The 14,282-nt window shown below is 46.6% G+C and overlaps 1 protein-coding gene across 1 annotated transcript; it reads left to right on the top strand.

The window, feature by feature from the left end:
• The first annotated feature begins 3,013 nt into the window (after positions 1-3,013).
• PRAMEF20 (PRAME family member 20) lies at positions 3,014-13,953 on the top strand. Its single transcript, XM_016950265.3, has 4 exons — positions 3,014-3,155; positions 8,958-9,248; positions 10,710-11,288; positions 13,283-13,953. Exons 2-4 carry the CDS (start codon positions 8,962-8,964, stop codon positions 13,842-13,844), a joined length of 1,428 nt encoding a protein of 475 aa, XP_016805754.1. The 5' UTR covers positions 3,014-3,155; positions 8,958-8,961; the 3' UTR covers positions 13,845-13,953.
• Positions 13,954-14,282: the final 329 nt, after the last annotated feature.

The raw sequence follows: 14,282 nt of genomic DNA, 5'->3' as shown, positions 1-14,282 counted from the left end.
GGCCCCTATTCATTCTTCAGTGGAGATGTCAGGCGGGGATTACTTTATAAAATTCATAGAAATATTTTTTCTTCTCACCCCAATCTAAACCATTACCATGCAGCCTGGTGTCAATGGAAGTTAGGGCTCTTGAGGCAGAAATAATTAATAAAGCTTCATTGGAAGCTAAATGTGAGGATCGACCTGGAAGACACGCACTGACAAACTGGGTGTGTCCCAAAGTCTGTTACAAGTTGGAATGCTTTTGTGAGAAATGTTAAAAGAAGGGAATGAGGCTCCTCCTATCAGTTTGTTTTTTTTTTTTTTTATTTGCTTCTGTTTCTTGATCTGGCAAGCCTCAAATAGAGTTGTTTTTTCAGTGTGTCTTTTCCATTGGAAGGTATAATACAGAGGCTACAATCATTGGCTTTAGATGGTAACATAACAGGCTTACATTTTCCTTGCAAGACAACCAGCAAAACTTCATGATCAGAATCAAATCAGTGTCCTTCTCACCGTCTGTAGGTGAAGCCTTCATCAGTACTTGAAGAGTTTGAGTCACTCATGAACTCATGATCAGATTCTTTACTCAGGGACAGGATGTAAGCCAATTGTAAGACCTTCCACAGGTGGTTAATTTGGAAGCCTGCCCAATGTGACCTGCAGGTTTTCACTGGCAATATGCAGGTGCAGATATGACAAAGAATAACCATGACCTTCATATCACCCCCAGCTGGTTAGGAATGGGATCCTTTTGACCCTTTCTCTCCATAAAACCAGGTTACACATCTTGTGTGGCGACAAAATATATGGTCTGCTTAACAGAGAAAGAGACTCTGTAAAAAAATAAAAATAAAAAATAAGGATTTTTATTATGAAATGAGCAAAGCAATGGGAATAAATGTGAGATTATCCAGGGAGGTAAAGGAAGACAAAGATTTGAAAGGAAAAATAAGGAAGATTACATAAATTGTTTTGAAAGACTCATCCTTGCTCATAAGGTTCAAAACCAAGGGGTCATCAGTGCAATGTTGGATAGATTCCTCCTCCACCACCTCAATAACCCACAACATGTTTACCAAGTCTTGGTTCACTCTCAGGATCCAATTAAAACACCCAGCTCAACCTTGCCCAGCCCCCACCCTCACTTCCCATTTGTAATTTTGACATGACTTTATTACAGGACCATCAGGTTCCTATGCCTGCTGCACAGTAGCTTACCAATATTCTGAGACAGCAGGGTTTGCAGCAGAGAGTTTAATGATCACAGGGTGGCTGAATGAGAAGCTGGGAGGAGATCCTCAAAATTCATCTCCCCAAGGATTACTCAGGGTTTTCAGGGGATCATGGATAGCAAGGGGCTGGAAAGTTGGTGTAGTTTGGTGGCAGTAAGAGGTATGAAGTCATCAGGATGTCAAAACTGCATTCTTTGGTGAGTTGGTGCCTTGCAGAGCCCTTCAGATCAGCTGGCATCAGTAGTTTCACTGACATGCAGAACCTGAAAGAATATCTCAAATGAAAAAGTTAATGTTTCACAATGCTTAAATTGTTGTCTGCAGGGCAGTTAAGGGGAACTGTAATCTAAGGTCTACATGATTTTGGGACAGTAGGCTGCCAGCAACCATGAGGAAGCAGGTCAGAGAGCAAGCTGACCTCCTGATGAATGCTGAATGCACTGCAAGCTTGGTTTGTTTTGGTTTCTCCCCCTCCCTTCTTCACTGATTAAGTTTATAAAGTTTATAGGTATGGTTTGAATTTCTTCCAGAGAAGCCTTAACCTAAGCCCTGAGACCACTCACGCCCTCAGTGGCACCTCTCTTCCACCAGAACAAGCGTATAATCTGCTACATTAGGTGATATAAAACCCACAAGACCATTCGATACAAGGAGATTTTTATTCTGATTTTGTAGGGACAACACCTTTGTTTTTATAAAGCTATTTTAACTATAAAGCATTTTTTTTTTTTGAGATGGAGTCTTGCTCTGTCACCCAGGCTGGAGTGCCTCAGCCTCCTGAGTAGCTGCGATTACAGGCACATGCCACCAAGCCCAGCTAATTTTTGTATTTTTAGTAAAGACCAGGTTTCACCATGTTGGTCAGGCTGATCTCGAACTCCTGACCTCATGATCCACCCACCTTGGCCTCCCACAGTGCTGGGATTACAGGTGTGGGCCACCGCACCCGGCCACTATAAAGTATTTTTATAATTGTGATGTGGCCAAAGATCTCCTAACAATACTCCTTTCAGATTTTATTTTTCTCTTTAATGTCTAGAACAGATCAAACCGTTCCCTGCCTCACACTCAGGACTATGCAGGTCACATATTAGTAAAATTCCATCAGTGTTTGTGGAGTTCATGAATGAATGAATTTTTTTTTTTTTTTGACAGAGTCTCCCTCAGTTGCCCAGGCTGGAGTGCAATGGCACAATCTCCACTCACTGTAACCTCTGCCTCCTGGGTTCAAGCAATTCTCCCACCTCAGCCTCCCAAGTAGCTGGATTACAGGCCCCCACCATCATGCCCAGCCAATTTTTGTATTTTATTTTATTTTGAGACAGAGACAGGGTTTCACCATGTTGGCCAGGCTGGTCTTGAACTCCTGACCTCAGGTGATCCACCCACCTTAGTCTCCCAACGTGCTGGGATTACAGGCGTGATCCACCATGCCTGGACTTAATTTTTCTATATTTGTAGAGACAGGGTTTCACCCTGTCGGCCAGGCTGGTCTTGAACTCCTGACCTCAAGTGATCCACCTGCCTTGGCCTCCCAAAGTGCTGGTAATACAGGCATGAGCCACCGAGCCTTGAATGAATGAATTCTTGACTTCCACTCTATCCCTAATACTGTCACTTTCTTGATTCATGAAATGAATATGGATATCTGGTATGAATGGATATCTGATTCAATCCATTAATCTGGGGAGAGTCAAAAACCCAATCAGGATTAACTGGGTGGAGCTTCAGAAATGCAATCAGATACCACTTTTTGATTGGAAGCTAGCAGCAGATACGTGGAGGGGCGTGGGTGGGAGTTGTGATTAGAAAGGTCAATAAAAGCTTCTAAAGACCCAAAGGAGAGACCCAAAGTCTTCAAGCCTGGAGTTTCTGCTTGGTTTTTCCTGAGGTCTGAGCACCCTGCAAACTGAGTCCAGATCTGGTAAGTCCCTAATCTCTGTGAGGACACTCCCATCTGACCTACAGTCAGCCGGTCTGGGATGGTGACAGTGCAGGCACAGAGTTATATCCTGTCTTTTTTTTTTTTTTTGTATGAACAATTTGAAGCTTTGACTTTTTTCCTTTAAATGCAGTTTTGTCTTCATTTCAAAAAATTTGATTTGTGCTTTGGTTTATATCCTTTCAGAATTCTTGGTGGGAGTAGTGACCCATGCCTACAATCCCAACACTTTCGGAGGCCAATGTGGGAGGATCATTTGAGCCCACGGGTTCAAGACCAATCTGGGCAACATGGCAAAACTCCATCTCTACAAAATATTTTTTTTGGGTGGGGGATAGAGTCTTGCTCTGTTGGCCAGGCTGCAGTGCAGTGGCATGATCTCGGCCCACTGCAACCTCCGCCTCCCAGGCTCAAGCAATTCTCATGCCTCAGCCTCCTGAGTAGCTGGGATTACAGCCGCCTGCCACTATGCCTGGCTAATTTTTGTATTTTTAGTAGAGGTGGGGTTTCACTATGTTGGCCAGGCTGGTCTCGAACTCCTGACCTCAAGTGATCCACCCACCTCGGCCTCCCAAAGTGCTGGGATTACAGCCATCAACCACCAGTCCCCAGCCTCTACATAAAATGTTTTTAAATTAGCCAGGCATGGTGGCATGCATCTGTAGTCCCAGCTATTTGGGTGGCTGAGGTGGGAGAATCCCTTGAGCCCGGAAGTTTGAGGCTGCAATGAGCCGTGCTCACACCACTGCTGTACTCCAGCCTGGGCAACAGAGTGAGACTCTGGCCCCCTCCCCCCCACTGCCAAAATATATCTTATGCAAACAGTTTAAACAATATCCAATTAATTGAAATCAGTAGGCAGATCCCAACCCACCCCCCTTCAAAAAAGGAGAGAAAGAGTTTAGAAGTCTCTACATGCTAGCATCCCGTTCAGACTGTTTAATCGTACAATTGCGGTTTTGTAAGAAAAACAGTCTTAAAGATTTCCAATAATTCCCACAATGGCCTTATGGCCATTATCCTGGGTGTAATTTTCCCATCAGTTTAAAAATGCACATGAGAATGACCATGAATTTTGAAGGTATAGCTGGCTGGAGTCCCAGAGGCTTTGTTTGGGATGCCTTAGAATTTTGAGAACCACATTCCATTTCTTAATAATATCTCTAGAGCAAAGGAAATCCTATAAATTCTGTTGGAATTTGAAGAGTTTGGGCAAAGTGATTTGGTTTGACAAGCGTTCCTTGTACAGAATTCTCTCTTTATCCTTGGTGATGGCCTGTGCCCTCATTGTTCCATCAGTGACCAAGACTTTCCGAGTTGCATGAAAATTGACTTGAGACTTGCTTATGTCCCAGTGGTAATTTTTGCCCACCCATGACAAGATTATCCTAACACTAGAGACTTTTTCTCTGGTGTCCTTTATACCTGGCTGTGACCACCTTAGTGGCTTTTAATTGGTCATCCTGTGCTGCCTTTAATTTAATTTATTTTATTTATTTATTTATTTATTTATTTTATTTTATTTATTTATTTATTTTTGAGGCAGAGTTTTGCTCTCTCACTCAGGCTATCTGGGCTCACTACAACTTCAGCCTCTCAAGTAGCTGCAATTAGAGGCATGAGCCACCACACCAAGTTAATTTTTGTATTTTTAGTAGAGACAGGATTTCATCATGTTGCCCAGGCTGGTCTCCAACTCCTGACTTCAAGTGATCCACCCACCTCAGCCTCCCAAAGTGTTGGGACTACAGGCATGAGCCACCACACCTGGCCTCACATTCTTTAATTTTCTCAAACTGCTTTGCTGAGCTAAGCCCATGTCTTTGGGAGGAAACACCCTTTAACTTCTTGGAAACATTGAACCTCTCTCCCTCCCCTCAAGGATAATGTTGAATTTTTCAGATTCTACATTTTCTCTTTTGTAGCTACTTAACCTTTTAATTTTTAACCTCAATCTAGACACAAGACTTTCAATTCTTGCGAGATCCCCAACAGATCCCCTAAGATCCCCCAACATATTCACATGTCGTGGTTTCTTCCCCAAATTTCATTTAAAACACTCAGCCCCACCCTGCCCGGCTCCCACCCTTCATTTTCCTATCTCGTTTTCACTGTAATTGAATTATCCTATCCAGTTTTCATGGTAATTTTGGCCTGATTTCCTTCAGAGAATCTTTGAGCTTAATTTTAAACCAATCACATCCTCATTGTAACTCTTCCACCCGAATGGAGACATGGGTGCGGGGGTGCATGCCTGTAATCCCAGCTACATGGAAGGCTGAAGCATGAGAATCCATTGAACCTGGGAGATGGAGGTTACAGTGAGCCAAAATGACGCCACTGCACTCCAGCCTGGGCTAGGAAATGAGACTCGGCCCCCCACCCTGCCACACCAAAAAAAATTAAATTATACCACCCAGGTAATCACTGGATACATGATGATTTCTATTGTGTTTTCTTAGGGACTGTCATCTCTTTGTAAAACTGTTTTAACTCTGAAATATTTTGATAAATTTGTGATCAAGGATCCCTCAACAAAGATACTTTCAAGTTTTTTCTTTCTGTCTAATGTCAGGAGGAGATTCAACCCTTCCCTATCTCACACTCAGGACTATGAAGGACATATATTAGTAAAATTCCATGTTTGTGGAGTGAATCAGTGAATGAGTCATGGACTTTCACCCTATCCCTAAATCTTTCACTTTCATGGATGAATATCTAATTCAATCAGTTAATCTGGAAGAAAGCCAAAAATCCAGTCAGGATTAACTGGGTGGAGCTTAAGAGATTTAAATGTAGTTTTCTTTTTTGTTGTTGCTGTTTTTGTTTTTGTTTTTGAGATGAATCTAGCCTATTTCTCAGGCTGGAGTGCAGTGGTACAATCTCAGCTCACTGCAACCTCCACCTCCTGGGTTCAAGTGATCCTCCTGCCTCAGCCTCCCTAGTAGCTGGGACTACAGGAACACACCACTGCACCTGGCTAATTTTTGTATTTTTGGTACAGATAGGGTTGGCCATGTTGGCCAAGCTGGTCTCAAACTCCTGACCTCAAGGCATCCACCCTTCTCAGCCCCCCAAAGTGCTGAGATTACAGGTGTGAGCCACTGTGCCCAGCCAAGGTGTTTTCTGATTGGCAAAGGGGTGATGTGATTAGAAAGGTCCATAAAATCCTCTGAAGATCTATGGGAGAGACCTGAGGCCTGGAGTTACTGCTTGGTACTGTGAGGGGTCCAAGCACCCTGAACACTGAGTCCAGATCTGGTAAGTCTCCACCTCCATAAAGACACTCCCATCTGATCTGCAGTCAGCCAGTCTCATAGTTTCAGGCAGCCCAAGATGGCACAGAGAATTATCCTGTTTTATCAGATGAACAGATTCTGGCTTTGAATTTTTCTCTAAATGCAGGTTTGTCTTTATCCCCAAAATTTTGATTTATGCTTTGGTTTTTGCCATTTCAAAATTCTTAGCCAAGCAGTTTTTGTGTTTTTGTTTTTTGTTTATTTGTTTGTTTGAGAAGGACTCTCATTCTGTTGCCCAGGCTGTAGTGCAGTGGCATGATCTCAGCTCACTGCAACCTCTGACTCTCTGGTTCAGGCAATTCTCCTGACTCAGCCTCTCAAGTAGCTGGGACTACAGGCACCCGCCATCACACCTGGCTAATTTTTTTTTTTTTTTTTTTTTGTATTTTTACTAGAGACTGGATATCACTATGTTTTCCAGGCTGGTCTTGAACTCCTGACCCTGTGATCCACCTGCCTTGGCCTCCCAAAGTGCTAGGATTACAAGCGTGAGCCACCTCACCCAGCCTTCTTGACATTTTAAATGCATATTTTGTGATTTTGTGTGCCCTTAAATTATAGTTCATAGACTTTGGGGTATTGTGATTTTACAAGTTAGGTTTTCCTTTTTACTAAAAGTTTTTTTTGAGACAGGGTTTCACCCTGCCGACCAGGCCGGAGTGCAGTGGGGCAATCTCTTCTCACTGCAACCTCTGCTTCCCGGGTTCAAGTGATTCTCAGGCCTCAATCTTTCAAGAAACTGGGATGACAGGTGCATGCCACCATGCCCAGCTAATTTTTGTGGGTTTTTTTTTTTTAGTAGAGACGGGGTGTCACCATGGTGGCCAGGCTAGTCTCCAACTCCTGACCTCAGGTGATACACCCGCTGCAGCCTCTCAAAGTGCTGGGATTACAGGTGTGAGCCACCGCACCCAGCCCCTTTAATAAAAGTTTTAAAACATTCTATGTAATATATATATATAGAGAGAGAGAGAGAGAGAGACATAGTCTCACTCTGTCGCCCAGGCTGCAGTGGAGTGGCTCAGTCTCAGCTCACTGCTACATCTGCCTCCCAGGTTCAAGTGATTCTCCAGCTTCAGCCTCCCAAGTAGCTGGGATTACAGGTGTGTGCCACCATGCCCAGCTAATTTTTGTATTTTTAGTAGAGATGAGGTTTCACCATATTGGTCAGGCTTGTCTTAAGAGTGACAGCTTTGTTCTGAACATGTGATCCATTTGTTCCCTTATGCTCTATCCATAGTGGTTCTTTGTTTTTTGAGCTTGGAGTTTCATTCATGTCGCCCAGGCTGGAGTGCAGTGGCACAATCTCAGCTCACTGTAACCTCCGCCTCCCGGGTTCAAGTGATTCTCCTTCCTCAGCCTCCCAAGTAGCTGGGATTACAGGTGTGTATCACCATGCCCAGCTAATTTTTTTGTATTTTTAGTACAGACAGGGTTTCACCATGTTGGCCAGGCTGGTCTTGAACTCCTGACCTCAAATGATCTGCCTGCCTCGGCCTCTCAAAGTGCTGGGATTACAGGCATAAGTCACCATGCCCAGCCAAAGTGGTTCATTTTTAATATGTGTAAGAGGTGTGTATGGAAACATCTCTGTCTTGCGAATGATCCGTAACACTGTCACATAGCTTTCAAAGTTTCCCACTGAAATTTTAAATAATGAGGCTGGGGCAGAGGCTCATGCCTGTAATCCCAGCACTTTGGGAGGCCAAGGTGGGTGATTGCTTGAGTCTAGGAGTTCAAGACCAGCCTGGGCAACATAGGGAAACCCATTGTCTTTACAAAACATCAAAAACTAAAAGGTTAGCTGGGCATGGTGATGCATGCCTGTGGTCCCAGCTACTTGGGAGGCTGAGATGGAAGAATCCTCTGAGCCTGGGAGGTCCAGGCTGCACTGAGCTGAGATTGCACCACTGCACTCCAGCCTAGGTGACAGAGCAAGACCCTGTCAAAAAAAAGAACAAAGGGAGGGAGGGAGGGATGAGGGAAAGAAGGAAAGAAGAAAGGGAGAGAGAAAGAGAAAGAAAGTAAGCTTAAATAATGAAAAGAAAACAAAACAAATAGAACCCATTCTAGGGATGCCCCATGAATGTTCCCAACCAGCTTATTTGTAGGAACTGAGAATGTAGGCATGTAGGCTTGTGACACTCCCATTCCCATTGTTTTAGAACCTTGAGTAATTAGAAATATCCCCCAAAGGTGGGAGGGATTAGCTTTCAGGTTCCTCCATATTCACTACTCACTGGATGAGCACTGAATAGGAACGAAGGGCTAGTGGTGGCCCTGCCTCCTCACTGCTTGGGAGATGCTTACGCTGATGCAGCAGAGGCAGAAGCCTGGCTTTGTGGCCACTGAGTACAGAGTAGAATTGGAGTAAACTGAGGGCTCTTTCACCATTGCCAGAGCAGTGACTTTGGTCCTGGGAGATGAGATTGCATGGGCTTGGCCTGAGAGTGATGCCTTTTCTCTGGATTTGTCCTCTGGAACTTTTCCTTGCAGATTCAGGAAGATGAGCGTCCGGACTCCACCCAGACTCCTGGAGCTGGCGGGGCGGAGCCTGCTGAGGGACGAGGCCTTGGCCATCTCCACCCTGGAGGAGCTGCCCACGGAACTTTTTCCCCCACTGTTCATGGAGGCCTTCAGCAGGAAACGCTGTGAGGCCCTGAAGCTGATGGTGCAGGCCTGGCCTTTCCTCCGCCTTCCTCTGGGGTCTCTGATGAAGAGGCCTTGCCCAGAGACCTTCCAAGCTGTGCTCGATGGGCTTGATGCACTGCTTACCCACGGGGTTCGTCTCAGGTGAGGTGGCCCAAGTGGGCTGGTGGGGAGGGCCCAGGTGTCACAACAGAAGGAACAGCTGGGTCATGAGGAGTGAGGAGGTCCAAGGAGGGCCCACAGGCTTCTGATGGTTTTGGTGAGGAAGCTTAGAGAGGCCTTGGCCATTGCCCAGCTCCTCAGGGAAAGGACTGTTCACCACCCGGGGTCCACCGAGGTAACAAGAACTTCTCCTAGTGGCACTGAAAGGCACCACTAAAAGTGGGAACTAGGCTGGGCACAGTGGCTCACACCTGTAATCCCAGCATTTTGGGAGGCTGAGGCAGGTGGATCACCTGAAGTCAGGAGTTCAAGACCAGCCTGGCCAACATTGTGTCCAGAATTGGTTCCTGCCGGTGGGTTCATGGTCTTGCTGACTTCAAGAATGAAGCCACAGACCTTTGCAGTGAGTGTTACAGTTCTTAAAAATGGCACGGACCCAAAGAGTGAGCGGTAGCAAGGTTTATGGTGAAGAGCAGAAGGACGAAGCTTCCACAGCGTGGAAGGGGACCTGAGTAGGTTGCTGCTGCTGACTGAGGTGGCCAGCTTTTATTCCCTTATGGTCCCCTCCCATGTTCCATTTCTGTCCTATCAGAGTGCCTTTTTTTCAATCATCCCCACGATTGGCTACTTTTAGAATCCTGCTGATTGGTGCATTTTATAGAGCGTTGATTGGTGCATTTTACAATCCCCATGTAAGACAGGGGAGTTCCCCAAGTCCCCACTGGAGCCAGGAAGTCCAGCTGGCCTCACCTCTCAACATGGTGAAACCCCAACTCAGCTAAAAATAGAAAAATTAGCTGGGCATGGTGGCAGACACCTGTAATCCCAGCTACTTGGGAGGCTGAGGCAGGAGAATTGCTTGAACCCAGGAGCTGGAGGTTGCAGTGAGCCGAGATTGCACCACTGCACTCCAGCCTGGGCGACAGAGGGAGACTTTGTCTCAAAAAAAAAAAAAAAAGTGGAACTGGGCAGGATCCAAGGGTAAAACAGGGTGGAGAAAAGTCAGAGAGAGGGAAAAGAAGCAGGGAAGAGAGCAGCTGATATCCAGGATGTGAAGTATAAGTTCAGAAGTGAGTCCTTTTTTTTTTTTTTTTCCTGAGACGGAGTCTTGCTCTGTTGCCCAGGCTGGGGCTAGAGTGCAGTGGCGAGATCTCAGCTCACTGCAAGCTCCGCCTTCCGGGTTCACATTATTCTCCTGCCTCAGCCTCCCGAGTAGCTGGGACTACAGGCGCCCACCACCACGCCCGGCTAATTTGTGTGTGTGTGTGTGTGTTTTTAGTAGAGACGGGGTTTCACCATGCTAGCCAGGATGTTCTCGATCTCCTGACCTTGTGATCCGCCCGCCTTGGCCTCCCAAAGTGCTGGGATTACAATCGTGAGCCACTGAGCCCAGCCTCAGAAGTGAGTCCTTAAATTCTCAGCCTCTCTTCTATTTTTCCTCAGGAGGTGGAAACTTCAAGTGCTGGATTTACAGGATGTCAGTGAGAACTTCTGGATGGTTTGGTCTGAAGCCATGGCCCGTAGGTGCTTACCAAATGCCATGATGAACAGAAAACCAGTGCAGGACTGTCCAAGGATGAGAGGACAGCAGCCCTTGACTGTGTTCATAGACCTTTGCCTCAAGAACAGGACTCTGGATGAATACTTCACCTGCCTCCTTCTATGGGTCAAGCAGAGGGAAGGTTTAGTACACCTGTGCTGTAAGAAGCTGAAAATGTTGGGAATGCTCCTCCACAATATCAGAAACATCCTGAAAACAGTCAGCCTAGACTGTATCCAGGAGGTGGAAGTGAATTGCAATTGGACACTGCCCGTCCTGGCAGAGTTTACCCCATACCTCGGCCAGATGAGGAATCTTCAGAAGCTCGTTCTCTCTGACATAGATTCTCGCTACATTTCCCCAGAGCAGAAGAAGGAGTTTGTTACCCAGTTCACCACTCAGTTCCTCAAGCTGCGCTGCCTCCAAAAGCTTTATATGAACTCTGTTTCTTTCCTCGAAGGCCACCTGGACCAGCTGCTCAGGTGAGGGAGGGTGGTGAGCTTTCTCTGCAGACCACAGCAGAGCCTTTCTTGTTACAGGGGGCATCTACTGTGAGCCAGCCTATGAGGATGTAACAGTAAAGGGGACACTAGAATGTCAGTGCATTTTCCTGTTGGAAGTGGGTATCACACATTCATCCCAATGAAGACAGAGGAATCAGCTGGGGTAGATGCTATAGAGAGGCTGCCATGCTAGGAAGCTAGCTACTGGAGGATTCAGATTTAGTGAGGTTGCATTTGTGAATTCTTCCTGAGGACGTGTGTCTAAGTTAAGATGATGAGAAATAGGCCAGGGATGCTGGCTCATGCCTGTAATCCTAGCACTTTGGTTAGTGCTAACAAGAGGATAATTTGAGCCCAGGAGTTTAAGACCAGTGTGGGTAACACAGCAAAGACTCCTGTCTAAGAAAAAATAAATAAAAAATACAAACAAGATAATTTTTCTTTTTTTGAGATGAAATTTCACTTTTATCACCCAGGCTGGAGTGCAGTGGTGTGATCTTGGCTTGCTGCAACCTCTGCCTCCTGGGTTCAAGCAATTCTCCTGCCTCTGCCTCCTGAGTAGCTGGGATTACAGGCACGGGCCACCACTCCTGGCTAAGTATTTTTAGTAGAGATGGGGTTTCACCATGTTGGCCAGGCTGGTCTCAAATTCCTGACCTCAGGTGATCCACCCACTTCAGCCTCCCAAAGTGTCAGGATTATAGGCGTGAGCCACCACACCCGACCCAAAAACAAGATAATTTTTTTTGTTTTTTTGAGATGGAGTCTTGCTCTGTCTCGCTTTGTTGCCCAGGGTTCACGCCATTCTCCTGCTTCAGCCTCCTGCGTAGCTGGGACAACAGGTGCCCGACACCACGCCCGGCTAATTTTTGTTGTATTTTTTAGTACAGATGGGGTTTCACCATGTTAGCCAGGATGGTCTCGATCTCCTGACCTCGTGATCCGCCCGCCTCGGCCTCCCAAAATGCTGGGATTACAGGTGTGAGCCACCGCACCCGGCCAAAACAAGATAATTTTTAAGAAGATGATGGGCAGTAGGGAAGTGAAGTGGGCACTGAAGAGGGGAATGCTCAGCAAACCTGCACATGTCAGAATATGAGCTCTGTGCCCCACAGCTTGGTGAACATGAATGATCCCATGTCTAATTCCCTGTCATAATGGGTTGTTTTGAGCTCCAGGTAAATTAATTACCTGAGAAATGTATGATTCTGAAACAGAGGGTCAGGGAGCAGGCAGAAAGAATGGTGAAAGTGATAGATGGTTTGCTGATGATACAGGCGTGTCAGGGACGCCTGCAGCCGGCCCACCCCAGCTGATGTTGCAGGATCCTGCCTGGGTTTGTCCTTTATGCCTGAATCTCCACTGGGCTCTTGTAGCACAGAAATGTGGTTTTCTGCCAGACAGATGAGAAAAGGAAGCTTTAGGATTCTGTGAACTTGACCCATTCCTATAAATGATAGGGAAAAGACTCAGCCTGAAATGGGTTTTTTATTTCTCTTTCTTTTGAGACAGAGTCTCGCTCTGTCACCCAGGCTGGAGTGCAGTGGCATGATCTCTGCTCACTGCAACTTGCATCTCCTGGGTTCAAGCGGTTCTCCTGCCTCAGCTTCCCAAGTAGCTGGAATTACAGGCTCCCACCACCATGCCCAGCTAATTTTTGCATTTTTAGTAGACAGGGTTTTGCCATGTTGGCCAGGCTGGTCTCAAACTCCTGACCTCCAGTGATCTGCCCGTCTCAGCTTCCCAAAGTTCTGGGATTACAGGTGTGAGTTACTGCACCAGGCCTAAAATGGAATTGACCTCAGTGGCAAAGCTCTTCATCACGCAGCATCCTAAGTGTTGACCATCAGACAATCAGAATGACCCTGGGCTTGAGCAAAATGGTCTCCATCCATCACTTTGAAGTCATTCCCTACCACCCTCCACTCACCCCTACGATTCCCCAGAACTAACTTCCTGCTCTCTCTCCCCAGCTGTCTAAAGACCTCGTTAAACATCCTCGCAATAAGTAACTGTGTGCTTTTGGAATCAGACTTGAAGCATCTGTCCAAGTACCCGAGCATTGGTCAACTAAAGACCCTGGACCTGAGTGGCACCAGACTGGCCAATTTCAGCCTTGTGCCGCTCCAAGTTCTCCTAGAAAAAGTTGCAGCCACCCTTGAGTACCTGGACTTAGATGACTGTGGCATCGTAGACTCCCAAGTCAACGCCATCCTGCCTGCCCTGAGCCGCTGCTTTGAGCTCACCACCTTCAGCTTCCGTGGAAATCCCATCTCCATGGCCACCCTGGAGAACCTGCTGTGCCACACAATCAGACTCAACAACTTATGCCTGGAGCTGTATCCTGCCCCGCGGGAGAGTTATGATGTTCGTGGTATCGTCTGCCGGAGCAGATTTGCCCAACTTGGGGCTGAGCTGATGGGGAGAGTGAGGGCCTTAAGGGAGCCCGAGAGGATCTTGTTCTGTACTGACTACTGCCCTCAGTGTGGCAACAGGTCACTTTACGACCTGGAGGTAGATCGGTGTTGCTGTTGAATACCTGCCTATTTGGGTAGATATATCAAACTCTTTTTTCTGGACACTTGAAAACTAAAACCTAGGTCTTTTTGCGCCCAGGCTGGAGTTCAGTGGCACAATCCCGACTCATTGCAATCTCTGCCTCCTGAGTTCAAGCGCTTCTCCTGCCTCAGACGCACCCGCCATAACACTTTTTAAATATTTCAATCCCACATTTTAAAAGTTACATCTAGGCTGTGCACGGTGGCTCACACCTGTAATCTTAGCACTTCAGGAGGCTGAGGCGGGTGGCTCACGAGGTCAAGAGATTGAGACCATCCTGGCCAACATGGTGAAACCCCGTCTCTATTAAAAATACAAAAATTAGCTGGGTGTGGTGGCGCACGCCCGTAGTCCCAGCCACTCAGGAGGCTGAGGCAGGAGAATCGCTTGAACCCGGGAGGCAGAGGGTGCAGT

Source organism: Pan troglodytes, chromosome 1 (genome assembly GCF_028858775.2).
Source record: "Pan troglodytes isolate AG18354 chromosome 1, NHGRI_mPanTro3-v2.0_pri, whole genome shotgun sequence".
In the NCBI taxonomy this organism is placed as follows: Eukaryota; Metazoa; Chordata; class Mammalia; order Primates; family Hominidae; genus Pan; species Pan troglodytes.
The sequence above is the reverse complement of the archived record's forward strand: the minus strand, read 5'-3'. Positions and strand labels throughout refer to the sequence as shown.

Coding starts and splice junctions, on each gene's coding strand:
- PRAMEF20 (XM_016950265.3), top strand. CDS start 8,962: ATGAGCGTCCGGACTCCACCCAGACTCCTGGAGCTGGCGGGGCGGAGC. Junction 9,249..10,709: donor ACCCACGGGGTTCGTCTCAG/GTGAGGTGGCCC, acceptor ATTTTTCCTCAG/GAGGTGGAAACTTCAAGTGC. Junction 11,289..13,282: donor CACCTGGACCAGCTGCTCAG/GTGAGGGAGGGT, acceptor CTCTCTCCCCAG/CTGTCTAAAGACCTCGTTAA.